Source organism: Meleagris gallopavo, chromosome 23, assembly GCF_000146605.3.
Source record: "Meleagris gallopavo isolate NT-WF06-2002-E0010 breed Aviagen turkey brand Nicholas breeding stock chromosome 23, Turkey_5.1, whole genome shotgun sequence".
NCBI classification, from domain to species: Eukaryota; Metazoa; Chordata; class Aves; order Galliformes; family Phasianidae; genus Meleagris; species Meleagris gallopavo.
Window position 1 is genome coordinate 5,052,032 of NC_015033.2, and position 23,645 is coordinate 5,075,676.

A 23,645-nucleotide genomic window follows, 5' to 3' on the forward strand; every position below is an offset into this window, starting at 1 on the left:
ATTATTGAAATAATTCATAATTCCATTATTTTCATTAGACAACTCTCAGGTAAAATAAAGAGAGAGACAAAGTAAAAAGATAACCGATCGTGTTTGCTACCCAGCTCTTTCTGGAGTATGCAAAAAGGAAAAGCAAAATAAGGAATTCATTCACAACTTCCCATCTGTAGACAGATGTTGAACAGTTTCCAGGAAAGCACAAATACAAAACACAAAACCATTTGAGCTATTATGAAGAAAATTATCCCAGCTAAACCCAGAGCAGATCCAATTCTCTTTCTTCTGTGGTTTTACACCGTTGCCCCAGGCTCTCTGCTTATGGTACAGTTTTGCATGGATAGGAGACTCATCCATTATGTGAAGCTATGCAAAAAGTGATTTATTCTGAAGCAGTCAATCAATGCTCACTTCCACATATATGTATATGGTGGTAGACCTATCATCTCTTCCAGTCTGTGAGATTATCCAGGCTGGGAGTTGGCAATCCAAGTACCTACACAGAGTCACACCTGTTACAAATCAGTGACGTTCTTTGCACTTTTCTTCTAAACTTACAAGCTGAAATTTCTCCTCTGCCTCTACCAGTTAAATAAAAAGCATTTCATTCTCCCCACAGATCCCTGGGGTGACCTCCTGAAGGAGGATGGACTTGAACAAAAAGAAAAGCCCAGGAAAATTAGAAATTTAATTGTTTCCATTCTTTGTACTTCAGTTGACTTGGAAAATCAAAGATCAACCCAGGGAGCTGTGATAAGCCTTGAAAATTGTTCTGGGTGGCAGAATTATTACTTACATTCTTATTTCAATCTCTGCGGTAGCGCTGTTGAAATAGTGAAGCTATAAAACCAGCTACAAAGTAGAAGGAGGTGAAAGAATGTGCATTTTTTTGTGAGAAGGGATGGCTTGAGGTGGAGATCAGAAAGGAAACCATCGTGAACCCGTGCTTCAAGATCACAGTGCTTCTTGCAGGGCCCTGAGCCCATCTGAAGAAGTCTCTTAAATAGCTGACATCTGGAATTTGCTCACTGGTAGACTTGTAAAGAATGAGTTACCTTCCTCTTAGGTGTTCTTACTGGCTGGCATTTTATTTGTATGCCAGACTGCAGTGTTTGACAGTTGATATTCTGGGTGTAGACTGAATTTTCCAGCAAAAGACTTCATTAAGCCTTATTAAAGCAGAGCTTGGGCTGAAAGAGCAGGGAGCGATTGGAGAGGGTTCAAACCAACCATGAGATGTTGTTACATGTGCAATAAATAATCAAAAAAGTAATTCAAAGTGAATACAATACATCCAAACAATTCACCCAACACCACAGAAGATAAGATGTTACAACACTTCAGATTGCCTCAAGCCTTGCCAAAAGTGGTGGGAAGCATTTTTGCAACTCTACTGCCAACTTATGCTACCTTTAAAAACAACCCCATGTTCTGCAGTGTTTTATGCCTGAGAAAATAGTTCAGCTCTGAAAACAAACAGAACACCTTATCTAGCTGTGTAGTTTTCAGACTTCCCACTTTGAAGTGGGAAGACAGGTTGAATGTCTATGTCTATGACTATTCGAATGACTATGAAAGACACATTTGAATATATATATATATGAGATATTCCTTCAAATATAACCTCAACTGAACAACTTGGTTTTATTGTACTTGTTCTGAGACAATTATCTCATCATACAATAATTACAGCATCCTTGTAAGACTGATTCGAGAAAAGTACACTCAAGGAAGTGTTATGAATGATTCGCTTTCAAACAAAGGTGTTGTATCAAGTGTGATTTGGAAGGAGTCTGTGTATTGAATAATATATATTGTATAATATTGAATAGAGCCAACACTATTCAATATTTCCATTTGCTACCTTGCACTGGAATGATTTTGCTTACGTTTGCAGCTGAAACCAAATTATGAGCATATGCCCAAGCAATGTTGGGTCTCCACGTCCTCCCCAGAAGTGTAATGTAGTATTACATCCAGGCCTGGGGAGCTTTGCACAAGGAAGATGTGAACCTGTTAGAGCGGGTCCAGGGAGGCAATGAGGATGCTCAGAGGACTGGAACATCTCTCCTATGGAGAAAGGTTGAGGGAGCTGGGCTTGCTCAGTCTGGAGAAGAGAAGGCTCCAAGGAACCTCACTGCATCCTTTCAGTTCTTAACAGAACTTACAAGAAAGATGGAGAGAGACTTTTTAGAAATGTCTGTAGTGATAGAACAAGAGGTAATGGTTTCAAACTGTAAGAATGTAGATTGAGAATAGATATTAGAAAGAAATTCTTTACTCAGAGGGTGGTGAAGCACTGGAAGAGGTTACTCAAAGAATTTGTTGGTTGGTTGGTCCTCATCCCAGGTTGGATGGTCCTTCCAACTCAAACTGTTCTTTGATCTTGTGATTAGTCATATGGATGCCAGAGAATGGTGAGATGTACCTTTCCTTGGCATTTCCCATTCTCTACGCTGGCAGTTCTGGATGTTCTCTCACAGACTCACATGGCAGGATTGCCACCTGTTGTGTGGCTTTGGTCATTTACACAATGTAGTTCAAAAATCCCCTCCATCCTTCTTGTAGACAAAACTGGAGGTCCTCCAGGACTTCATAGACATGGGCTGGTGGAGTGTGAATAAGATGGTTGGGCCTGGGACACAGAGCCTATGAAGAAAAATGAGGTGAGATGGGCTTTGTCAGCCACACAAAGAGGAGAGTGATAGGGATCAAATAGTCAGTACAGCCTGCAGGCAGTTACAGATGGGAATGGATGACACTGGTTTCCAGTGGTGCCAGAAAACACAAAAGGCAAAAAAGCCACGAATTGTGTTTCGAGGCAGTCAGGATGGTCACTGGGACAAGCTGTTATCTGAAGAGGAGTAGCACTGGTACAGGATAGCAGAGAGCACAATCCCCTTCTTACAGGGATTCAAGATTTCACTGCATATAATCCTGACCTAGTGTGATTATATTCTTTGAAGTCATTAGATTTCCAGGGCTATGTTACAGAGTCACAAAAACACAGAATCACTGAAGTTGGAAGTTGAGTTCAAACATTTAGGACTGGGACAGCTGGAAGCAAGTTGTCCAGGACCATTGTACAAGAATGATCTTAATTTTGGTCTCATTTTTCAGTGCAGTCTGTAGAAGAGTGAATTGTCTGATCTAGAACACACATGTGAACCACACAGAAATTGTACATAAATGTGGAGTACAAAGGGCTGAGTAATATATAACCTCTTCTGTTTTGTATGGTGGTAGACAACAGTTTAGAAACGAGGAAGATTCTTAGAAACTTTCAGGCTTGTTCTAAAGATCAAAGATGGGATGGGATTCTGTGGCTGAATTCAAATTTACAGCTGCACAAAACCAAAAGAACTCAATACATGTCATGGGACTTTATTGCTTTGAATATTGAAGTACCAAATAGCTTAGAGCCTCATTCATGGCAATGGAAAGCACCTTATAACTCTGGGGACCACTTTTTGATTGCACCCACAGAATAATCGTGATCACACAGTGGATTTCCATCTTTATCTTTGCTGTACACCATGGAATTTCTTTAGTGCATATCACCCCTTATTGGAGTAGCACAGTGTTTGCAAGCCTGCAGCTTTTACTGGAATTGTCTGTGCACAATCCCAGTCGTGCTGTGCTGCAGGGATTAGTGGGGACAGCACTCCAGATCCAGCTCTCTGCGTAATGATTTGCGTCTCCTATCACCCTGCTTGGAAGCTCTGGTAATTCCCAGAGAAATCTGGATTCACACATAGTCTGAAGCAAATATAATCCTCAAAAAGAGAGGTTCATGATATCATTCCCCTCCCCTTCCACAATTCCCAACCCTGTAAGTTGAAATTCATTGACAATGTACATCACAATCCCCGTGATACTCAGCCTGTAGAGTGGAATAGCAGCCTCTCAGTAGGCTGGCATTTCACACATTTATTTTATGTTTTACCCAAAAAGTGAAGCTGTGAGTCACAGTATAGTGATGATTCATTCCATAACCATGCTTCATATAAGTCTTTCTCAGTGGAGGTTTGGCTACAATTTTAGTTTCATCTTTGTGGAGCTACACAAGGCACACAGTCGCACAGCATTGGAAGACTCTATCTAGGACTATTAACCTTAATGTGGGAGGTTAGCAGTAATGTGAGGAACAAGTATCATGCAGGTGCATGACTCTACTGTACAACAGAAGGTCAGAAAAGTTATTTTTCTTTAGGAGAATGCCTATAGACCACTGGGGAGCTCATCACTTTAAGCATCAGTGCTTTTAGAGTTGAGCCAGGGTGGGTCACTGCACGTGTTGAAGAATGCATTTATAATCATAGAATCATTAAGGTTGGAAAAGACCTGAAGGAAAGTAGTGCTTAGGGATGTGGTTTAGTGGGCAATATTGGTGGTACCTGGATAGTTGGACTGGATGAACTGAGAGGTCTTTTCCAACCTTACCGATTCTATGAATCTATGACCTCCAAATCATCCAGTCCAACCTCAACCCACCTCCTCCACGTCCCTCAGTACCACATCTCTATGTTTCTTGAACCTCCAGGGATGGTGACTCCACCACCTCCCTGAGCAGCCTGTGCCAGTGCATCACCACTCCTTCTAAGAAGAAATTGTTCCTAATATCCAACCTGGACCTCTCCTGGTGCAATGTGAAGCCACTACCTCTTGTCCTGATGTTACCTGGGAGGGGAGGCTGAGCCCACCTTGCCAGAAACTCCTTTCTGGAGCTGTGGAGAGTGATGAGGTCTCCTGAGCCTCTTCTGCACCAGACTGAACCACCCCGGTTCCCTCAACTTCTCCCCAAATACTGTGCTCCAGACCCTTCATAGCTTCACAATGTCCTTCTCTGGACACTAGTATATTAGATATATCAGCATCTCTGATATCTCCAAATCTTCTCCGTCAGGTGTTCTCAAGATTAATTGAGTATAACGCCAGAAACCTCTGCATCCAAAATCAAAAACCTCTCTGCCAGACAGAAATCATACTTCACTGACTTCATTTTGCAAGCAGGAGGAAATGGGACAAGTTATGTCAAAAAGCTTGTGTGTAAAACACAATGATGATTTAGGGCAGAACCACAAAGCAGGTTACTGTAAGAGAAGGCCAGTTGGAATCTACTGTTCAAATCTGGAAGATCCTGGTGTTGGACACCAACAGTTCCTCAGTAATCCTTTGGGACACACACCTTTGCTACATGGCAGAGGAGCCCTTCTTCGTGGCCTCTAGCCAGAAGATAGTTGATAACTGAGTACTCTTTGCATACTTTTCCTCCTTCACTGACCTTGAGTTTTATGGCTGGAGTTTATGGAGTTGATGCACGCTAACGTTCTGACAAAGATTTCCTAGCATTATCTTTCCCTCTAAGCATATGTCAGATCTCCTTGACAGAGATAAAGTCTTCAAGACATACATTTACATCTATTTATGTGAATTTCCAGGTTTACATCCACACGCAAAGTATTTTTTTAAATTATGCTTACAACATTATCTCACACTGTAAGAAAAACTTGGATTTGTTTTCAGCTTCCGAAATATCTGCTGTTGATTCATTAGGGAAAGCTCCTTAATAATTCAAAGAAGATACAGCCTAAAGGAGAAAAATAAAAAAGGAAAGAAAATGATATCTTTAAGCATTGTTGGTTTCATTCCCTCAGTTCATTGCCTATTTTCCAAGATCAGTAAAAAGTCAGCACAAAAGGAACATGAGTTTCTGTTGCATTATACAAATAGAAAACAAATTACTGTAAAACTTTCCCCTGCACATGAAAATTGGAATTGAGTCTTACAAGACATATAAGCAAGAGAGTCCTCACAATGAAGCTAGATCCTGTGATTTGTTCGGGGTTGCAAGGGGAAAACAAACATCCTTCTCTCTTCTCCTCTTCCTCATTTCTCTCCCATAGGTTCTTGAACCTGACCATGAAATACTATAGGAATATGGGAGTAGGAAGGGAGTTCCACAAGCAAGATGTCCCAAAATGGGATGATTCATGCACAGAATTGCTGTATTTACTGTCATCCATATTGCCAGAAATCCAAACTGTAGAAATTACTTTGTCAGCAATTCAGAATTAGTCATAAATCTGTTATATTATGCAGGAATCTTGTATTTTTACTGCTTTTTTTTTTTTTTCTTTAATTAGGAAATTAATGTCTTCTTTTTATCAACATTTATCCTATATCCGAGTGGATAGAAAAACAAATAGTCATGAACCAGCAAAAGAGCCTTAGATACAAAAAACAAATAGTTTATTGTTGAACTTGGTATAAAATTCATCTAATAAAAATTACTATTGCAGTTCCCCTCCTGCAAATGCCTGAATGGCATTTCAAGAACATGACACGAATCATAAAGAGAAAAGGATGTGGAAAAAGGTACTGAGAAAGCATAAACCTGTCTATCAGGGAAGAAGCTGCAGTTTTTTGTTCCAGTCTGCACTGATGACCTTGAATCCCAGTGTAAAGACATGAACATAGAATCTCATCATAGAATCACAGAATGGCTTAGGATGGAGGATGGCTCCAACCTCTACCATGGGCTGGTTGCTCCCCAGCTCAGGCTGCCCAGGGCCCCATCAGCCTGGCCTTAAGCACCTCCAGGCATGGGGCACGCACATGGTGGATATTTCTCAGTGTTTCCTTCAATTCTGAGAATTGGATGGATCTAAAGTCTCTAATTCTTAGTCCCCACCTTGAAAAGAACATCCAAGAGTGGGGAAACAGTCGTGAAGAGCTTCCAAGGGCAGGGTGGAAAGCGGCATTTGACTTCAGCTCACTGTTAGATAGACAGTTTGTGAGCTGTTGTGGTTTGAGCCAGCAGGCAGCCAAGTATCACACAGACGTTCCCTCAATCCCCCACAGTGGAACAGGGGAGAGAACTGGAAAAAAAAAAAGAAGATAAAACTCACGGGTTTAGACAAAGGCTGTTTAATAGGAAAGAAAAAGAAGGGAAAATAATTATAACGATGATGTTAAAAGAATATACAAAACAAGTGATGCACAGTACAGTTATGTCTCTGAGGCTGTTTCAGAAGCGAGTCTCATTGTCGGACTCCATTCCTTCTGGGGTGCCATCTCACCATAAGTCTTGCTTGCCCAGGCCCAGGATGGTGCTTTGGGAAGTGTTGTGGGACGTGGGATATGCTTCCAGCAATCCAGTGGTTGCTTCCACCACTGTAAGCACATGGCACTTGCCTTGGTGCGTTGGTGGGAGCGTGATATAATCACTCAGAGGCATTTAATGATGGCTGATGTGTAAGTTCCAAAGCAAGAAGGACAGTCTCTGTTACATCAGGCATGCCAAGACATAGTTTAGGCATCTCTACAGGAAATACAACAGCAGTGCATCATGTCTGCAACCTTATCTCTGGGCATAAGCACTCATAACTGGCCTACAGAGAGAATTTGCATTGAGTGTATTGTTTCTCTAGCCCAGATTAAATACTTAAACATATGAGGGTGTTAAACATATGAGGAAACCCATACAGCACCAACCATGACTGATTATAAGGCAAGGCTTATGTAATTCCATATGTTTGCCAAGGAACTGAAATGGTCTGAAAAAAGGCAGGGAACCATATTTGCCAATTAGGTTTCTAGGCTTTTAGTGATGGTATCTCTACATAAAATTAGAGCCGAGGAACTACACACAGAATAAAATCAGGGGGAGACAACAAGAGGGACAAGATGCAGGGAGATTTACTCTCCAATCTTCTCAAAGAAACATCCACTTTCAAGACTGAGCAAACAGGAGAAGGAGGTCACTCTGCAAGAGGACCCAGCCTCATACCAGTGATGGTATGGAAGAATAAACACTTTGAAAAGTCTTTGATTGTGCTAGTATGCCTAACTTTTGCACTTCCTGCAGAATTCCCATGCTGTACAGCCATTACCACACTTTGCAGTTAGGCTACTTAAATTAAGGTAGTCTTGCTCTGTCTCACTGCTTGTTTGTTTTTTTTTCAGACTCCAATTACAACACTCTCCTGAACCTGAAGGTGTATTACAGGACCCAAGACTTCTCAATCAGTGGTAGTTGCCCTGCCTTGCTTGCATGGTGTCCGACTCCATCGCCATCACAGTGATATGATATTGGCTACTACTGATATGATAACTGGCTATTAACATACACCACCCATCCTGATTACCTTGGCACGGAGTGGTCACAAGAAGGGAGAAGAGAATGAATTTGTTGCTTTGCAGAATTCTTAGAGGTGCATCTATCCTAAACGTGCATCTATCCTACTCCCCAGGGAAATGCATTTTCAGTTCCCATCTTCACTCATACATGAACAGAATAGGTATTTACCTGCACAGATACTGTGCCCCAAATACTCATACATATTTCCACGTTCCTGTACTTAAAAACCACGCTCACACACCTAAATGTCACACTCAAATATCACACTCACACTATGCACTATGAGACAGAAACAGGCTTGATTCCACCTGCAATGTAGCAATATGTGTTCATATGACCCTGCTCACAGTAGCATGCTTCATCTTTTACAATTAAGTGCTACAAAATCCATAGTGTGACCACAGCTTTTGCAGAAATCCATGGAGCCAAGACAAAACCATCTTGTTTTAAGCTCTTTACACAGTTTACTTGATGTGAACCTGGAAAGAAATGGAATCTCACTTCTCAGGTATCACAAGCAGAGCCTGGTATCATGTTGGTGCCATTTTTGAGCAAATCCATTGAAAAAATCTTGGTCACGGGAGGTGGGATCACCAACAGCCCTGAAAGAGACACAGGAATATCCCAGCCCTTTGATGGTTCCAGTCAGTCACCACAATGGCCATTATATAGGCATTTTAATTGTGAAGACATAAAACTGTTTGTTTTTTTTTTTGGTTTTTTTTTTTATGGCATACAAACATCATTCATCCACCTTATTTCTACCCGTTTTTTTTCTTTTTTTTTTTCTGTAGGCATCCCCATTGCCAGCCAATCTGCCATGCAGGAACAGGGATGGCAAGCCATTGTAGTCATTTCAGAAGTGAGACATGATATATTTGTTGGAAATAATAGTCATTTGCCAGTGTATTTCCCAATTAATGGCATCCAAAAAGCCACACAGAAGGAGAGTCTGGAAAGATGCAGATTTGGAGCCACCCCTCAGAATAGTCAGAAAAGAAGAGGGGACATTTAGCTATAGAATACAGGTTTACGAAGTACACGCACCACGTTGTATGTGTTCAGCCCTGGTGCATCAAAGCCAGGAGACAAACCCTTGCGATCAAATGGATAAAAATTAAAGAGCTGCCCATTCTGGGTCTCCAGTGAGATGGAGGCAGAGCCCAGATGCAGAACACACGGGAACTCCTTGTCAAAAACAACTTGGAAGACACGATCTTCCAGATGATGGAGCTTGATTGTCCGATATTTCTCAGGGATCAGCTCTTCAGCATGAGGCCCAAACTGCTGCATGACCAGCACCCCACCGCGTCCAACTTTGATCTCATAGAAAGTCAGGTTGGAATAGGTATAATAGCCAACAAAAGGGACTGGGCTTGGGGGAGGAGTCAGTGTTTTCTCTGCCTCTCTGAACGCAGTCTCCATGGCAGTGATGAGATACTCGTATGTCTGGGTCACGAGATCTCCACCCTGAGGCCTGGGCCCAGCCATCAGTACAATGAAGCTCAGGCGGAGCTTGGGGATCAGTGAGAAAGTAGCTGAATAGCCATCAAGGTCTCCATCCTTCCTAATGACATCATATCCCAATTGCTCGTTAATCTCCCAGGGCGTGCCAGTCTTGTTGGCAAAGTATTCAGTGGAGCATTTAAACAGAGGTGTCAGCATTGTCTTCACTGTGTCAGGCTCTAGGAGACGACGGTGATAGGTGCCTAAAAAGACCATCGCCAGCTTGGCAAGGTCAGCAGCTGTAGAGTACATCTGTCCGGAAGGTCTGTACCAGCCGAGGTCGTAGAGAGGGGCTGGCTGCTGGCTGCTGTAGAAACCCACCGCCATCTGGGAGCGGATGGGTGGTGTGATGTCAAACCCAGTGTCCTCCATGCCCAAGCGGTCCAGGATGTTCTCCGAGATCCATCGCTGGTACTGTCCATCAGCTGCATGGTCAGCTAGCACGTGTGCCATCAGAGAGAAGGCCAAATTGCTGTAGTGGCATCTGGAAAGAAAGAAAGAAAGACAGAAGCATAGAATCATTTGAGTTGGAAGGGACCCTAGAAAGTCATGTAGTTCCTGCATCAGCCTTACTTTAGTTACACAGTGTGGATATGATTTTGCAAGTAACAGTGGCTGGGTCTCTCTCCTCTGGGGAAAGATACTACTTTTATCAGATCACATGCTAAAGGGAGAGCAGTGATGAGGCTGTGATAAAGAGTTAATGTCTTGATTTCTTATTAATTCAGGAGACAAGTTTCTTTTGTGCACATCAGCTGAGCTGTTTAACTGCTACATACAGAAAGAAGGCCAAAGACAGAAAACTTTAGGTGGAAACTTGTATTTGCATATTCTGACTTATTGTTCGTCACTTTTCACCAAAAGAATGTGTTCATTCTTTTCAAGAGCAGAGTCAAGAGGTACAGGTGCTTACTTTAAAGGTCTCAAAATCCCAGACGAGTCTCTGGAGATTTAACATGGTGCAATAACTTCAGGACCTAAGCTATCTTAAGACGGTAAAAGCACTTAAAAAGCACTTATAAGTCTCAAAAGCAGAATCCAGTAATGTTGAGTGATTAAAGACATCAAAGTGTAAGTCTTTAATATCCATAACGGGCATTGAGTCTTTGCACTTGAATTAAGTTTAATGACATAAAGATATGAACGGGTAATTTTCTTTCAAACACTTTTTCAAAAATCATGTTTTTAACGTATTTGATATGTTAAATATCTCCTCTTGCTGAGGCCTACTGAGGTCATAAATTTGGTACCACTTTAGCCAATTCCAGCAAATTTCTCATGACATATAATTTGCCACAGGAATAAATCCATGTTGGACTAAAAATTTATGTATAAAATTGACTGACGTTCACCTTTCCAAGAAAAATATATTATAGTAGAATCATAGAATATGCTGAAATTAAAGGGACCCACAAGGATCACTGACTCCAACTGCTGGCTCCACGCAGGGCCACCCAAAATCCAAACTCCGTGTCTGACAGTGGTGTCCAAACCCTCACATTTGAAGAAGATCCCTCCTCCCTTGAAGCAGTCAGCAGTTCTTTCTAATTTAGAATCATCCACAAACTTTCTTAGTTTGCATTTGAGTTTTGCATCCAGATCATTTATAAAAACATTAAAGAGAACTGGCTCCAAAATGGAGCCCAAGGGAACCCCCCTGTTGTGACTGACTGCCAGCCTGATGTAACCTCATTTGCTACAACCCTTTGAACCCGACCCATAAGCCAATTTTCTAAGATTACATGCTTCATCATGAGTCTTCAGAAGCTCTAAGCAAATTATTTGAGAATATAATTTAAAAAAAATTGAACATTTTTGAAGAACATTTCCCAGTTAGTCTAAATCTTGACCCTCACTCACTGTCCAGTGGATCTTGCTGGAGCTTGATGATCCTCGAGGTCCCTTCCAACCCAGGCCATTCTGTGATCCTATGACTCTATAATTGCTCATATTTTTTAGTGCTTGATTGCAGTTCAAGTAACAGACTTAACACTATACAAATTGCAGCAAGTATCTGATTTAGAGACATGCAGATTTCTACAGATATAGGGTAAATTTCAGTAGGACTTTTTGACAGGAGAAGGAGGAATCGCTTAAAACTAAAGGAGGGAAGATTTAGATTTGATGTCAGGGTGAAGAGTGGTGAGGTGTTGGCGTAGGCTGCCCAAAGAAGTGGGTGCCCCATCCCTGGAGGTGTTCAAGGCCAGGCTAGATGGGGCCATGAGAAGCCTGATCTGGTGCCTGATGTGGGGGTGGCTGGCAACCCTGTCCATGGCGTGGGGTTGGAACTAGGTTATCTTTGAGGTCCCTTCCAATCCAAGTAATTCTGTGAAAATAAATGATGGTTTAAATTGACTAGGTTAATCTGCTGATCACTGTTGTAAATCTGCAGATTGACAATTGAAGGATCATTGGACCTAAGTACAACAATTTATTTGCCCCATCTAGGGGCACTTCCAAAAGTAACTCTTTCCAACCTAAAACAGATGTATTTAGAAACAGACTCATAGAATGGTTTGAGTTGGAAGAGACCCTTAAAGGCCATCAGGTCCAACCCCCTGCAGTGAGCAGGGACACCAACAGCTCCATCAGTGCTCAGAGCCCTGACCAGCCTGACCTTGTATATCTCAGGGATGGGGCACTCAGCACCTCTCTGTGCAACCTGTCCCAGTGCCTCACAAATACATCTATTTGTAGATGGATGATCTGAAGCTCCCTCTAGGAATAGCAGTCTTTTTCCATTGGTCATGGACTCAACCCAAAAGCTCTTAAGTGAAAATATCTGACCTGGTTCCAGGATCAGCCACCAAGACATCATCCTTCAGGAGAGCCAGAGCTTCTTGTGTGTTGCCCTTCCACAGCAGGCTGGTAGATCGCAGCCTCCTGGGGAGACCTGTACATGGAGGAGAAACATTCAACAGCGTGGCACAAGTTGTGGTCCAATGTCCTGGTCTGGCTGGGAGGGAGTTAATTTTCTTCACTGTAGGCAGTGCAATGCTATGTTTTGCAATTTGCATGAAAATTCTCTAAAAATGAATTCTCCAAATATATTTTACCAGGACTTTCTAAAATGCCACAGTTCCTTTGCACGGAGCCTATTGGCTCACAAATCCCAGAACCTGGATTACATCTAGAATTACATAATTTTTGCAGTTTACAGCTGATTTTCTCTCAGAAGCTAAGAGAAAATCGGGAAGGGTATGTGACATAAAAATGACTTGCAAACATCTGCTCCATGAGCATGTGCTTAATTATGGAAAAGTTGAATGAGGCCCTTTTCTTTTGTGGCAGCAGGACTTGTTTTTCTGAATTGGCCTGACTTTGGGATTTGAACTGGAAGAAAAGCTCTTTTTCTGCTTCTATTCCAGGGTTATTTGTGCATCATAATGACTAGATAAGAGATGCACTTAGCATATCTCAGCAGATAATGGGCTTTCTACTGGAGGAACTGATGTGAAAAAACTCTTCACAATATCCTAGAGTCACAGAATCATTAAGGATGGAAAAGACCACTGAGATCATCTAGTCCAACCATCACTACCATGCCCACTAAACCATGTCCCTCTGTGTCACATGGTGGCTTTCATATTGCAGAACCTCCTCCTTCTTGTTTTGTTTTATTCTTACAGCCAGGAAATACAACAGGTGACCTCAATGTTCATTTAATTTTCAGTTGAGCTTTTTGAAATTGGGCTTCTGCAGCATTATACTGTCAGTGTCCAAGTTGGTTGCTGTGCCCTGATGGTGTGCTATACATAAATATGTTGGGGAACTTGGAGATAAAAACCAACACAGAGAGAAGCAATATCTGTATTTTATAAACAATTATGTTACAACCAGGTATGCTTCCTATAAGTATTTTTAGGACATATCCTACTATGGGCTGGCTTCAGTGATGCTCTGCTCTATACTATTGCAATTTGCCTATTTTAATCACAGATTCTAATTTGGGTTATTTTATTCTCAACTGGAATAATGCAAAGTGTAATCTCAGCACTGCAGGAAATCTCAGCACGGTCTTTTTGGCAGTAAATTCTGGAATCCCCACGTTGAGTATTAACAGCTCCATTTCAAAGAGGTTAAAGATCTCCTGAGTCCTGTGAGCTCCTTCTACCACAACATAAGAGTTACACAAGTATGAAAGTAGCAGCAGATTAATAGTCTTCTGCCAGCAAGTACAAAGCTATTAATAGCTCAGGAATCCCAGATCAGGAAGCACGCTGACAGCTATATTTAGGTCCACAATCAAGGTCTATCTATTCAAAGCAAAGAGGTTTGGTGCCACTTTGACCCTCACCTCTACTTCTTAGAAAAATGAGAGCACTCTGGGCTGGAGTGCAAAAACAGTTATGCAATTTGAAAGTGGTTTCAGGTCAAGCTACTGTGTTGAAAGACACATATATTCACCTTGCATGGGAAAAGCAATTCCCCAGCCCACAGTGCTGCTTGGCCCCTTTCCGAGCAGGTGGCCTGGAGAAGACTCCATTTATCACTGGGAAGTGCAGAGGTGCAGAGCCCATGCTGGTAAATGGCGTCAAGAGCAGAGTTTCTTATTCCTGGCATCTGATCTGTTCTCTCAGTGGCCTCTTTCAGATGGTAGGCAGGGAGTGAGCAGTGTTGTCTCACCTGAGAGCTGGCTGGCCATTCTGCGCAAGGTAACAGGTGATGGCTTAAGTGGTATCGAACCTTTTTCCACAAAGATCAGCCCATCTGCTGTATACCTCTGTTCTGACTCCCTGAACCTTCCCAAAGGGTTTTTAATAGCAAAGTTCTGGGCGTAACGTTCCAAAGGGTCATCCAGAGATGTGACTTTCCCTTCCTCCCACATCTTGTACAGCATTAGGGTGGGAAAGATCTTGGAGACGCTGGCAATTCTGTGCAGGAATAAATGTTTATAAAAAGTAAGTATTAAGAAATACACGAATCAAAAAGTTAGATGCTCACATTAGATCACCAAACTGATCCACTACCTGCAGCTTTGCATACAATACCTCTGGTTAATTCAGAACAGAATGGCTAACATGGAGGAAAGTAGATTGGGTTAATACCCTTAAATCTGGCCTTCATGGACTGCTACACTGTTCAGTATTCTGCACTGAGTAATGAGTCTTTCAAATGTGTTTTGGCAAAAGAATGTATTTTAAATGATTTTTAAATGATTAAAAGCAACACCGATAGTGCAGCTGACTTTGTGAACTTTGTTCACTTAGTATTTATAAGATGACATATTTTGTAAATTATTCCTTACTAAACATCACAATAAATTGCAAGTCATTTCTTGGAATTTTAAGATTTAAATGCCACAAAATTTTGCATTTCATATTCAGATTTGCTATTTAGGTGGCTTCCAAACAGTTAAATTTGAAGAAGGTCTTCTGGAAGAAAGAGTGCGAGGTCCTCTCTGCAGGTATGCTGTAGTGATGGAGGCAGGGGGGGGTAAGTTAATCACAGCTGCTGAAACTTTTCAGAACTGTTTACTCTAAGGATAACATTTGATAGCATGCAGACCATGTGTTTCATGTACAGCACAGTTATTAATCACTGAAAATAGGTCTTTAAAGAAAGCAAATACTTCTTGTTTTCTTTTTGTTATGGTTTTTACCACACACTAAGAGCTTTATTCTGTTTTCATCTAAAATACAATAGCCCATATGGCCTTGGCTTCGTTAGTATGCAGGCCTACTTTATACATTCAGAATATAGTCTTCCAAAATCCTATTTTTTTTTATACATATATATACGGAACTGTTCACAAAATATGTGCTAGCTCTCAGTGTTCAGATTTATGCCCTAGACCTCCTCAAAGAACAGAGACTTTCCTATGTGAGGAGCAGAACCTTTTGTAGGTCTCCAGGAAGTTCACAGTAATTCCATTCAAAGTCAGATCCAGCTAAAAACCAAACCAGATCAACAGAAAATAATAACAACAGAAATTAAAGGAAAAAAGGAAAACAATTCAGTGAGTTACAAGCATATAATTTAGTGACTAGTAATAGCATTGTCTCTCAGAGATTCAGTGTGACCCAGAAGTTCCTTCAGAATGCACTGGGCCTGGGGCAAGAAAAGTCATGGTTTGTGACAGTGGCTCTGTTCCCAAAGTTGTGACTTTCCCTTCCTTTCCTTTATGTGTAACCGTTCTCCTTTTAGCCCTCATGCCTTCAGTACATGTCTCACCTGTAAATAGTGTACTCATTGGGCACCACTGAGAAGGGATCTGAAGCATTCTTCTTTCCAAAGTTGCCTGTCCAGAGCACAGTGTCATTGTAGATAACGATGGCAGACATGGCAGGGAGACCAGAGTTATGAATCTTTTGGCGTAGCATCAAGTCTACCTGGAGATCAATAGGAAATGATGAATTACCAAATCAGGAGTCTTGTAATGCATATAAAGTGCAAAAGGCAGTACTAGATGCAGTCCTGTTTAAACTGCACTCATAAAAACAGTACTGAATACATTGAGGGCTGTGATTTCTCTTCCCTTCCTGTTCTTCCAGGTCCATATGGACCCAATTAGCCAGTGTGGTCTCCCCACAGACAGAATGTATTGCTTTTTTGACTTTTTCAAAGCTCTACTTGTGTTGGATATTAGGAAAAAATTATTCTCAGAAAGAGTGGTGAGGTATTGGAAGGGGCTGCCCAGAGAAGTGGTGGAGTCCCCATCTCTGGAGGAGCTGATGAATGGCGATGTGGCACTGAGAGACATGGTTAGTGGGCATGGTGGGGGTGGGTTGAGGTTGGATTTGGTGTTCTTAGTGGTCTTTTCCAACCTTAATGATTCTATGATTTCATCATTACACATAAGTTATCTTTTGCATAAAATTATCAAGACAAAAGAAATGGCCTTCCAAGATTAGTGTTTGAGACAAGAATGGCCAAACCAAGTAATGTCCTCAGAATCTCCTCTCTGGATGAGTGGGTAAGGTGGCCAGGTAGCCAGCAATGGAAATAACCACCTTGCTCCAAGACCTCATATACCATCATGGATATGGTAGCCAAGTAAAGTATCACACCCACTCGAGCTGCAGATGGAGGTAGAAAAGCCAGAACATCCCAGGGAAGGTCTGGAGCTCAGACAGACTTCAGTGCTGAGACCAGTTCCAAACATTACTCTGGGGTTACCCTCCAACATGACACTGAACATCAGCACTGAGAATGGGGCTTGTTGCCCTCCCTACCTTGGTTTTAAAAGCAATGCTTGCATTAATAAATGTACAACCCTAGTTCCAATGGGAGTGCTGGACATTTCCCATATACTGGCTATCAGGGGGTGAATGCTGAGAGACAGAACCAAGGATCTCACGTTCCATTAAGAAGAGATCTCAGCTAAGGCAAGATCTTTAATGTGAGTTCAAGTGTCCACGGACCTGGGCAGAACCTGAGAGCATCTGAAGATACAGTCTTTAGGTGATGGTGCCTAAAACCCCTTCCAATACCTGTGTCTTTCTATGTATATAGTGTTCAGGTTCTCCATGCCTTATATCATTTGTGAAATGGGAAGAGTTTCACCACATGCAATCTGAATGCTGTCTAGAGTTCTGATTCTCTGCATCTCCACAAGTATGGTAGAATAGCATAATGTTCAAACAAAAGCAAAAATAGTGATCATAGCGGTGAGACAGCTTCTCTATTGTGATTACTTGAGCAAGGACTCTGCAGCCTGGGAAAAGAGACAAATGAAAGTTTATATTATATGATGGAGGTGCATAAAATCCAGGGTGTCTTGTCAGAATGTGGCTCATTTGTACATTCAGATGATCTCCACCTCCTCTGTGCCCTATGTTCTTGCACTAAGATGCTCAGGGTCAAAATGCATATTGGTTCTTTCAGAACAGCAGTCATGAACTACATCTCCCCAATTCCCTTCTCACAGACCTTCTCCAATGCTTCCTTCAAAATGGGGATTGGGTGGTCCAGTGGTACTGGTTCAGGGTAGCGTGGGCACATCTGCACAGGTTCTGATCTTACTTCCATCACAGATGGGTCTGGAAAACATTTCACAGACAATATATGTGATTTGAAAAGATATACTGACAAACTTTAACCTCTTCCAGCAGTCAGCACTAGCGTTATTCATTGTATCATCCAAAACTGAAGGACACTTCAGCACAGACAGAGAGAATCATGAATTGTTTCTATCTCAGATAATATAGGACTTGAAGGGAGCACTGTGCTCTGCTATTGTTCATTCCAATGTGATACTGCACATGGGACAAATAGAAGCTGCAACAGAATCATGGAATCATTAAGTTTGGAAAAGACCTCTAAGATCATCCAGTCCAACTGTCCACCAATCACCAGTATTGCCCACTAATAGGCTCCAACTGACTCTGCAACCTGGAATGAGAGACTGAGAGGCTGGGACTACAGGAGACTATGGAGCATACTTGTCAATGGATGTAGACCTGGTGAAAGTGCACTGCCAATGTACAGGGAAAGATCTGTGCTTGGTTTCAAGAGGAAAGCAGTCCCATGCATATTGTAGCCCCAGAAAATAGATGTAGAAGTGAATTGTGAGTGCCACCTGAAACCTAACACTTCAACAATGGTTGATGACATGCATTGCTGTCATGGTTTTGTGACCATGGTACACATAAACTGTTGAGAACTGCACAAACAAGTTTATTAGCTGTCCTCTGAATTAGCAGTATCTTGCATATTCTAATACGTCTTAAATTTGGAGGGCAAGCGAAGATTCAGTGTGAAATGATAACCCTTCTACTTGGAGCCACTGCTTTCCCAGTTGATCCCAAGGGTCTCAGAAACATAGCTCCTTTGCTCTGTAAATTCTTCATGCTCCTCTGAGCATGAAGCATTAGAAATACAGATGAGAAGATGAATAGCAGTAGAGGAGCTTTGAGCTGACTGGAAGCCTACAGGCAGCCTCAGATATTCTGCAAAAAAAACCCCTGCATGTTTGAAATCTTTCTAGACATTATTGGTCTATGAAGTACATCTGTCACCCTCACTGTGGATTTCATGGCACCTTTGAGCTTAAAACTCTGATCCAGCTACACTGTGTATATTACATCTTTGCACATACGGTGCCTTGAGTCTGTCCATTGAGTTTACAATAAAATTAATAAAATTCCAGTATGAACTGGGAACTCATGCCAGATCAAAGATCTTACAGGAATAGGAAAGGAAACAAACCCATAGGGAATGTGAAATAAAGTGCCTTTTCCCTTGATATACTGAATAATCTATGTTAAAGATGGGCCAGAACAAGGACCTGGAGAACTACATGCCTGTCAGTTTGACTTTGGTACTGGGGAATGTTATGGAATAGATCATCTTGAGTGCCATCATGCAGCCCGTATAGGACAAGCAGGTAACCAGGACATCTGCCATGGGTTTATGAAAGGCATGTCCCACTTGGCCAACTTGATCTCCTTTTATGAGAAAGTGACCTGCTTAGTGGATGAGTGAAAGGCTACCAAGATTTTAAGTAAATCTTTTGTCAGTTTCCCACAGCTTTCTCATGGAGAAACTGGCTGCTCATGGCTTAGATAAGTATACACTTCACTGGGTAAAGAACTGGCTGGATGGCTGGGCCCAAAGAGTCGTGGTAATTAAAATTAGCCTAGAGAAAAGATGGCTTGGGGAGACATTACTGCTCTTTATAACTACTTCAAAGAATGTTGTAATGAGGTGGGGGTGGTCAGCCTCTTCTCCCAAGCACCAGTGACAGAACACAAGGAAATGGACTTTGTTTTGCTGGGTAGGTTTAGATTGGATATTAGGAAAAAATTATTCACTGGAAGGGTTGTGAAGCATTGGAATATGTTGCCCAGTGAAGTAGTTGAGTCACCATTCCTGGAAGCACTTAAGAGATACATGGATGTGTCACTAAGGGACTTGGTTTAGTGGCAGACTTGGCAGTGCGAGGTTAGCGGCCGGATTTGGTGATCTTAGAGATTTTCCCAACACAAATGATTCCGAGATTCTAAGAAGGTCAGAAGTATTGGCAAATCCATCAGGAACTGAAGATGTTCCTCCTCACCTCAATTTTCTTTTGTGTGTGAGCTCCTTTGGAAGAATTAGACAATACCCCATCAGCCCAATTTTCTGTGTTCTTGCACCAGCTAATGTGGTAAATTTGAGTGCAGTCAGCTCTATGGGGAAAGATGTCCACAAGGAGAGAAAGATCAAGCTTAAGGCTGTCTACTCACTGGGCTCCACCTTGGGGAGGCTGTACTGCCACAGAAAGCAGCCTGTCATAGCAACAGACAGCAGGAAGAAGAAGATGACCAACACATGAATCCACTTCACTTCCATTACAGAGAGCTTGAGGAGGCCTCGACTGCTGGATGCTTGCTGAAAGCACGAAAGATATGATCTCAGAGGGAGTAAAAGAGAGTGAAAAACAGTCTTGCATGGATATTGGATAGGTGAAAAAGGCACATGTAGACAATACAGCTGCTGTAAGGATACGGACTAAATCCAGTACTCTTGTGACCCAGCTGGCCATAGACACTGCAATAATTAGAACCAGAGATGGTTTCTTGTCTTTCACTGCAAGACATAATCTCCTCACCTTGTTGGTCTTATTGGTTCTCATGGAACTATATCACTCATACCCTGAGAGCTTGCCTTTCAACCTTACTGGAGATGAATCTCACCATGCAGGCTGAAAGAATTCTTCTATAGCTCTCATTTCATCCCTTCTCAACCACCACAACTTATTTCTGGATATATTTTCCAATCCCAGAGTCCAGCAACTGTTCATGGCAGCCACCAGTCTGAGAAGATCCAGCTTTTCTAAATGAATGATGGAACTTTTCACCATATACTGCCCTTCTGATTTGCACCTGCAAGTCTCATTATCCCATGTACCATCTGCAAGCTTGACATTTACAGTGGCGATGCTTCAGAAAACTAGCTAATGTTTTGGGTTGATGCAGATCTCTCAGCACTGGAGGCCATCCAGGTCGGTAATACAACTATATAAATGTTATACAAAAATAAGGAACAGATGACAAATGATTAGGTCTGTAAGCATGAGCTCTGCTCTTTCACTGACTATAAGAAGTAAACAGAGTGCTTCAGAAAGTTTTGGCAATTAATGTTCTGTAACATACAGCCTGCAGTTTGCATCCAGTATGGCCTACACTACAAAGCTGTTTCAGGTTGTCTGGACACAGCTGTAGTAAAGACAGACTAAAACAATTCCTATAGATTTCCACATAGCCCTTTTTCCTTTATTTTTCCTTTTCCCCCTTTTTTTGAGTTACAAGAAGTCTATAGGATGACTTGGGCTAGAGTCTTTAAAACTTATTCCAACCCCTTGCCATGGGGTGGTTGCCCCCCACCAGATCAGGTTTCCCAGGGCTCCATCTAACCTGGCCTTGAGCACCTCCAGGAATGCAAGAACTTCTGCAGTCAGCTAAGTCTTGTCGCAACAAGGCAACCTGCATAGCCCCTTCCATCCTTCCACATGGCTCTGTGGCTCTGCAGGGATGCGTTTGGGGCATCTCATCCCTGCTGAAACCCTAGGTTGCAATTCTGGGTTGCAAATCTGACACCACTTAGTCACAAACATTTCTGAAGGCGAAACATGCTCCAGATTGTTCCATAACATCATTAAGACTTCCAGGATGGCCTCAGATACAGCTTCCTGCAGACCCATTCTCAAGCCTGAACCTAACACAGCAAACATGCAGCCCATTTTCTGTCTGTTAGATTAAGTCCCATGTTCCTAGAGATGGGAAAGGCGTTGGGACACCATTTACTTCTATACAAACACTCTCATCTCGTGCCCTCGTAGGCACTGAGGAAAAGCCCATGTATTGAGTTCCCTTTAATCATCCCCACAATGGCAGGCTTCGGTTTCTACTGACAGACATCCTAGAGTTACGATGAGATTATAGAATCATAGAATAGCTTTGGTTGGAGGGGGTCTTACGGCCTATCCAGTTCCAACCCCCTACTCCATCAGCATTGCCCAGTGTCACGTTCAACCTGGCCTTGCAGTAAGGAGTGCTAGAAAGCCCTCTTTGCCCTTCATTTTTCTTGAATTTAACTCCATCATAGTAAGGTGACTTAGCCATGAGGCCACAGTTTCTCAGACCACTTTCCTTGATTCACTGTGAAGCTGATTCTTGCATCTCTACGAATTCGGTGAAAGAAAAAGATTTTCTGATGCATACATTGGACACATCTCACAAACCCCAAACTCCCCAGACCACTGAGGACACAAAGATGCTGATGGTGAATTCCAGTCCTCCAGTACAAAAACGGTTTCTGCATCTCACTTACGTGACTGAATAACTTTCATTGCTAGTAGCACAGGCACAGCAAGGCAGGGTGAGGGAGGCTACTAAGCACTTAGGCACAGAGGAATGAATGCAAACACACATGGGAAGAAGTGCACACAGCTTCTGCATGCTACATCTTCTCACTGAGCTCATGATGGAGGGGAAGGAGTGGGAGTTTCACATGGACACCGAGATACACCATTCTGCCCTCTCCCCATACTCATCCAATCCCAGAACATACCATCACCAGAAGCTGTCTCAGTCCCAGAGCACACTGTCAGACATCTGTGCGTGCCACAACAAATCCAGGCTGTCTGATCTCAGCCCCATTAAGGGCGGAGCAGAGTTCCTTGCCATGCTCCTAAATGTAGCTGCTTGGCACAGGAAGATGCTTCTCAGTTACTCCAGCTGAATGGTCTTTCTTCCCTCATCGTTCTGCTGCAAGTTTCCCTTTCCATTTTACCCATGCAGGCCCTCCTGAAAGTGCTGCTGATCTCCCCTGGGCAAGGAGATTAGGAGATAAGGACAGAATGGAATTTGTTCTCAGGAAAGTGCCTGAGAGACTGAATGTTAATTCTCCCTAATGCTTCTCTGCCACGTGTGTGAATCACAGCTGAAAGCATGAGGGCTTCACTATCTATTTATAGCAGCTTCATCTCCTTCTGACATCTGAACAGGAGGCGATTAACTCATGAGATGGGCAGCCCCTGTGTGCCTCCAGCCAGCCATCCTTGCACAGGTTTGGGAGGGGGTGGAGAGGGCTGTTTGCAGGGAGGGGAGGGGGAGAAGCTTAAAGCATGCTCTGTGCTTAATCCTGCACAGCCTTCTGGATTTCCCTTGCACTGATAGTCAAGAGTCATTCCCAGCTAACAGGATCGCTATATATGGATGGGGCTGGTGTTTTCCTCCCTGCTTGCTGCTGGAGGCTGCGAAGGAAAGTGAGAGGTTGTGATTTGCATGAAGTGAAGCCTTACCCGCAGCTGTAACCCCTCCATGGCTGCTGAGAATTCTCTTCTCATCCCTTGTGCTGTCTGTCTCCATAAACAAAAGGCTCACAAAACCCCCTGATAAAGGGAAAAAGTAATTTAAAAAAATGACATTAGTGCAGAAAATAAAATAATAGTAATATATATATATATATATATATATATAAAAGGAGTAGGAACCAGGAGAGAAGTCAAGACACGGAATGCTCTTCTGCTAACAAAGAGTAACAAAGCTCAGAGCAGCAGAGCAGTAGCGATGGACTGGTTATTTATAGGCAGAGAAACCAATGTCCCAACGTCTAGCCCACAGTAATGCCTTCCCTCCCTTTAGTTCCCATTTGGCAGGAATTTAGGAGCAAAGCAAGAGCTGGACTCAAGCTCTGGGACTTGTCAGCTCCCACAAGTACCTTCATCCCACCTCCTGAATGCACAGAATTCATAGAATCACAGAATCATTAAGATTGGAAAAGATCACTAATATCATCCAGTCCTTCTCCAACCCACGCTCACCATGCCCACTGTGTCCCTCAGTGCCACATCTCCATGGTTCTTGAACACCTCCAGGGACTGTGACTCCCCCACCTCCCTGGCCATCTGTGCCAGTGCCTGAACACACTTTCTGAGAAGAAATTTTTCCTATTATCCAACCTGCACTTCCCCTGGCACAACTTGAGGCCATCACCTCTTGATCTGTATCTATTACCTGGGAGAAGCAGCCAACCCTCACCTCGCCACAACTTCATTTTCACATATATTTGG

General features: G+C 42.6%; 1 protein-coding gene across 1 annotated transcript; it reads right to left on the minus strand.

Moving 5' to 3' along the window:
* Positions 1 to 9,151: 9,151 nt before the first annotated feature.
* Positions 9,152 to 22,500, minus strand: LACTBL1 (lactamase beta like 1). Its single transcript, XM_010722899.3, has 7 exons — positions 22,142 to 22,500; positions 19,816 to 19,960; positions 17,519 to 17,628; positions 15,821 to 15,978; positions 14,273 to 14,520; positions 12,434 to 12,539; positions 9,152 to 10,130 (listed from the first exon to the last, which is right to left on the minus strand). The coding sequence occupies exons 1-7, from the start codon at positions 22,142 to 22,144 to the stop codon at positions 9,152 to 9,154; spliced, it is 1,749 nt and encodes a 582-aa protein (XP_010721201.1). The 5' UTR covers positions 22,145 to 22,500.
* Between the last annotated feature and the right edge of the window lie 1,145 nt (positions 22,501 to 23,645).

What these genes read in the sequence shown, in the direction of transcription:
- LACTBL1 (XM_010722899.3), bottom strand. An exon ending in CCTCCCCAAGGTGGAGCCCA is followed by an intron (nt 17,629 to 19,815) that starts GTGAGTAGACAG and finishes AATGTTTTCCAG; the next exon opens with ACCCATCTGTGATGGAAGTA. An exon ending in AATGGCCAGCCAGCTCTCAG is followed by an intron (nt 12,540 to 14,272) that starts GTGAGACAACAC and finishes CTCCATGTACAG; the next exon opens with GTCTCCCCAGGAGGCTGCGA.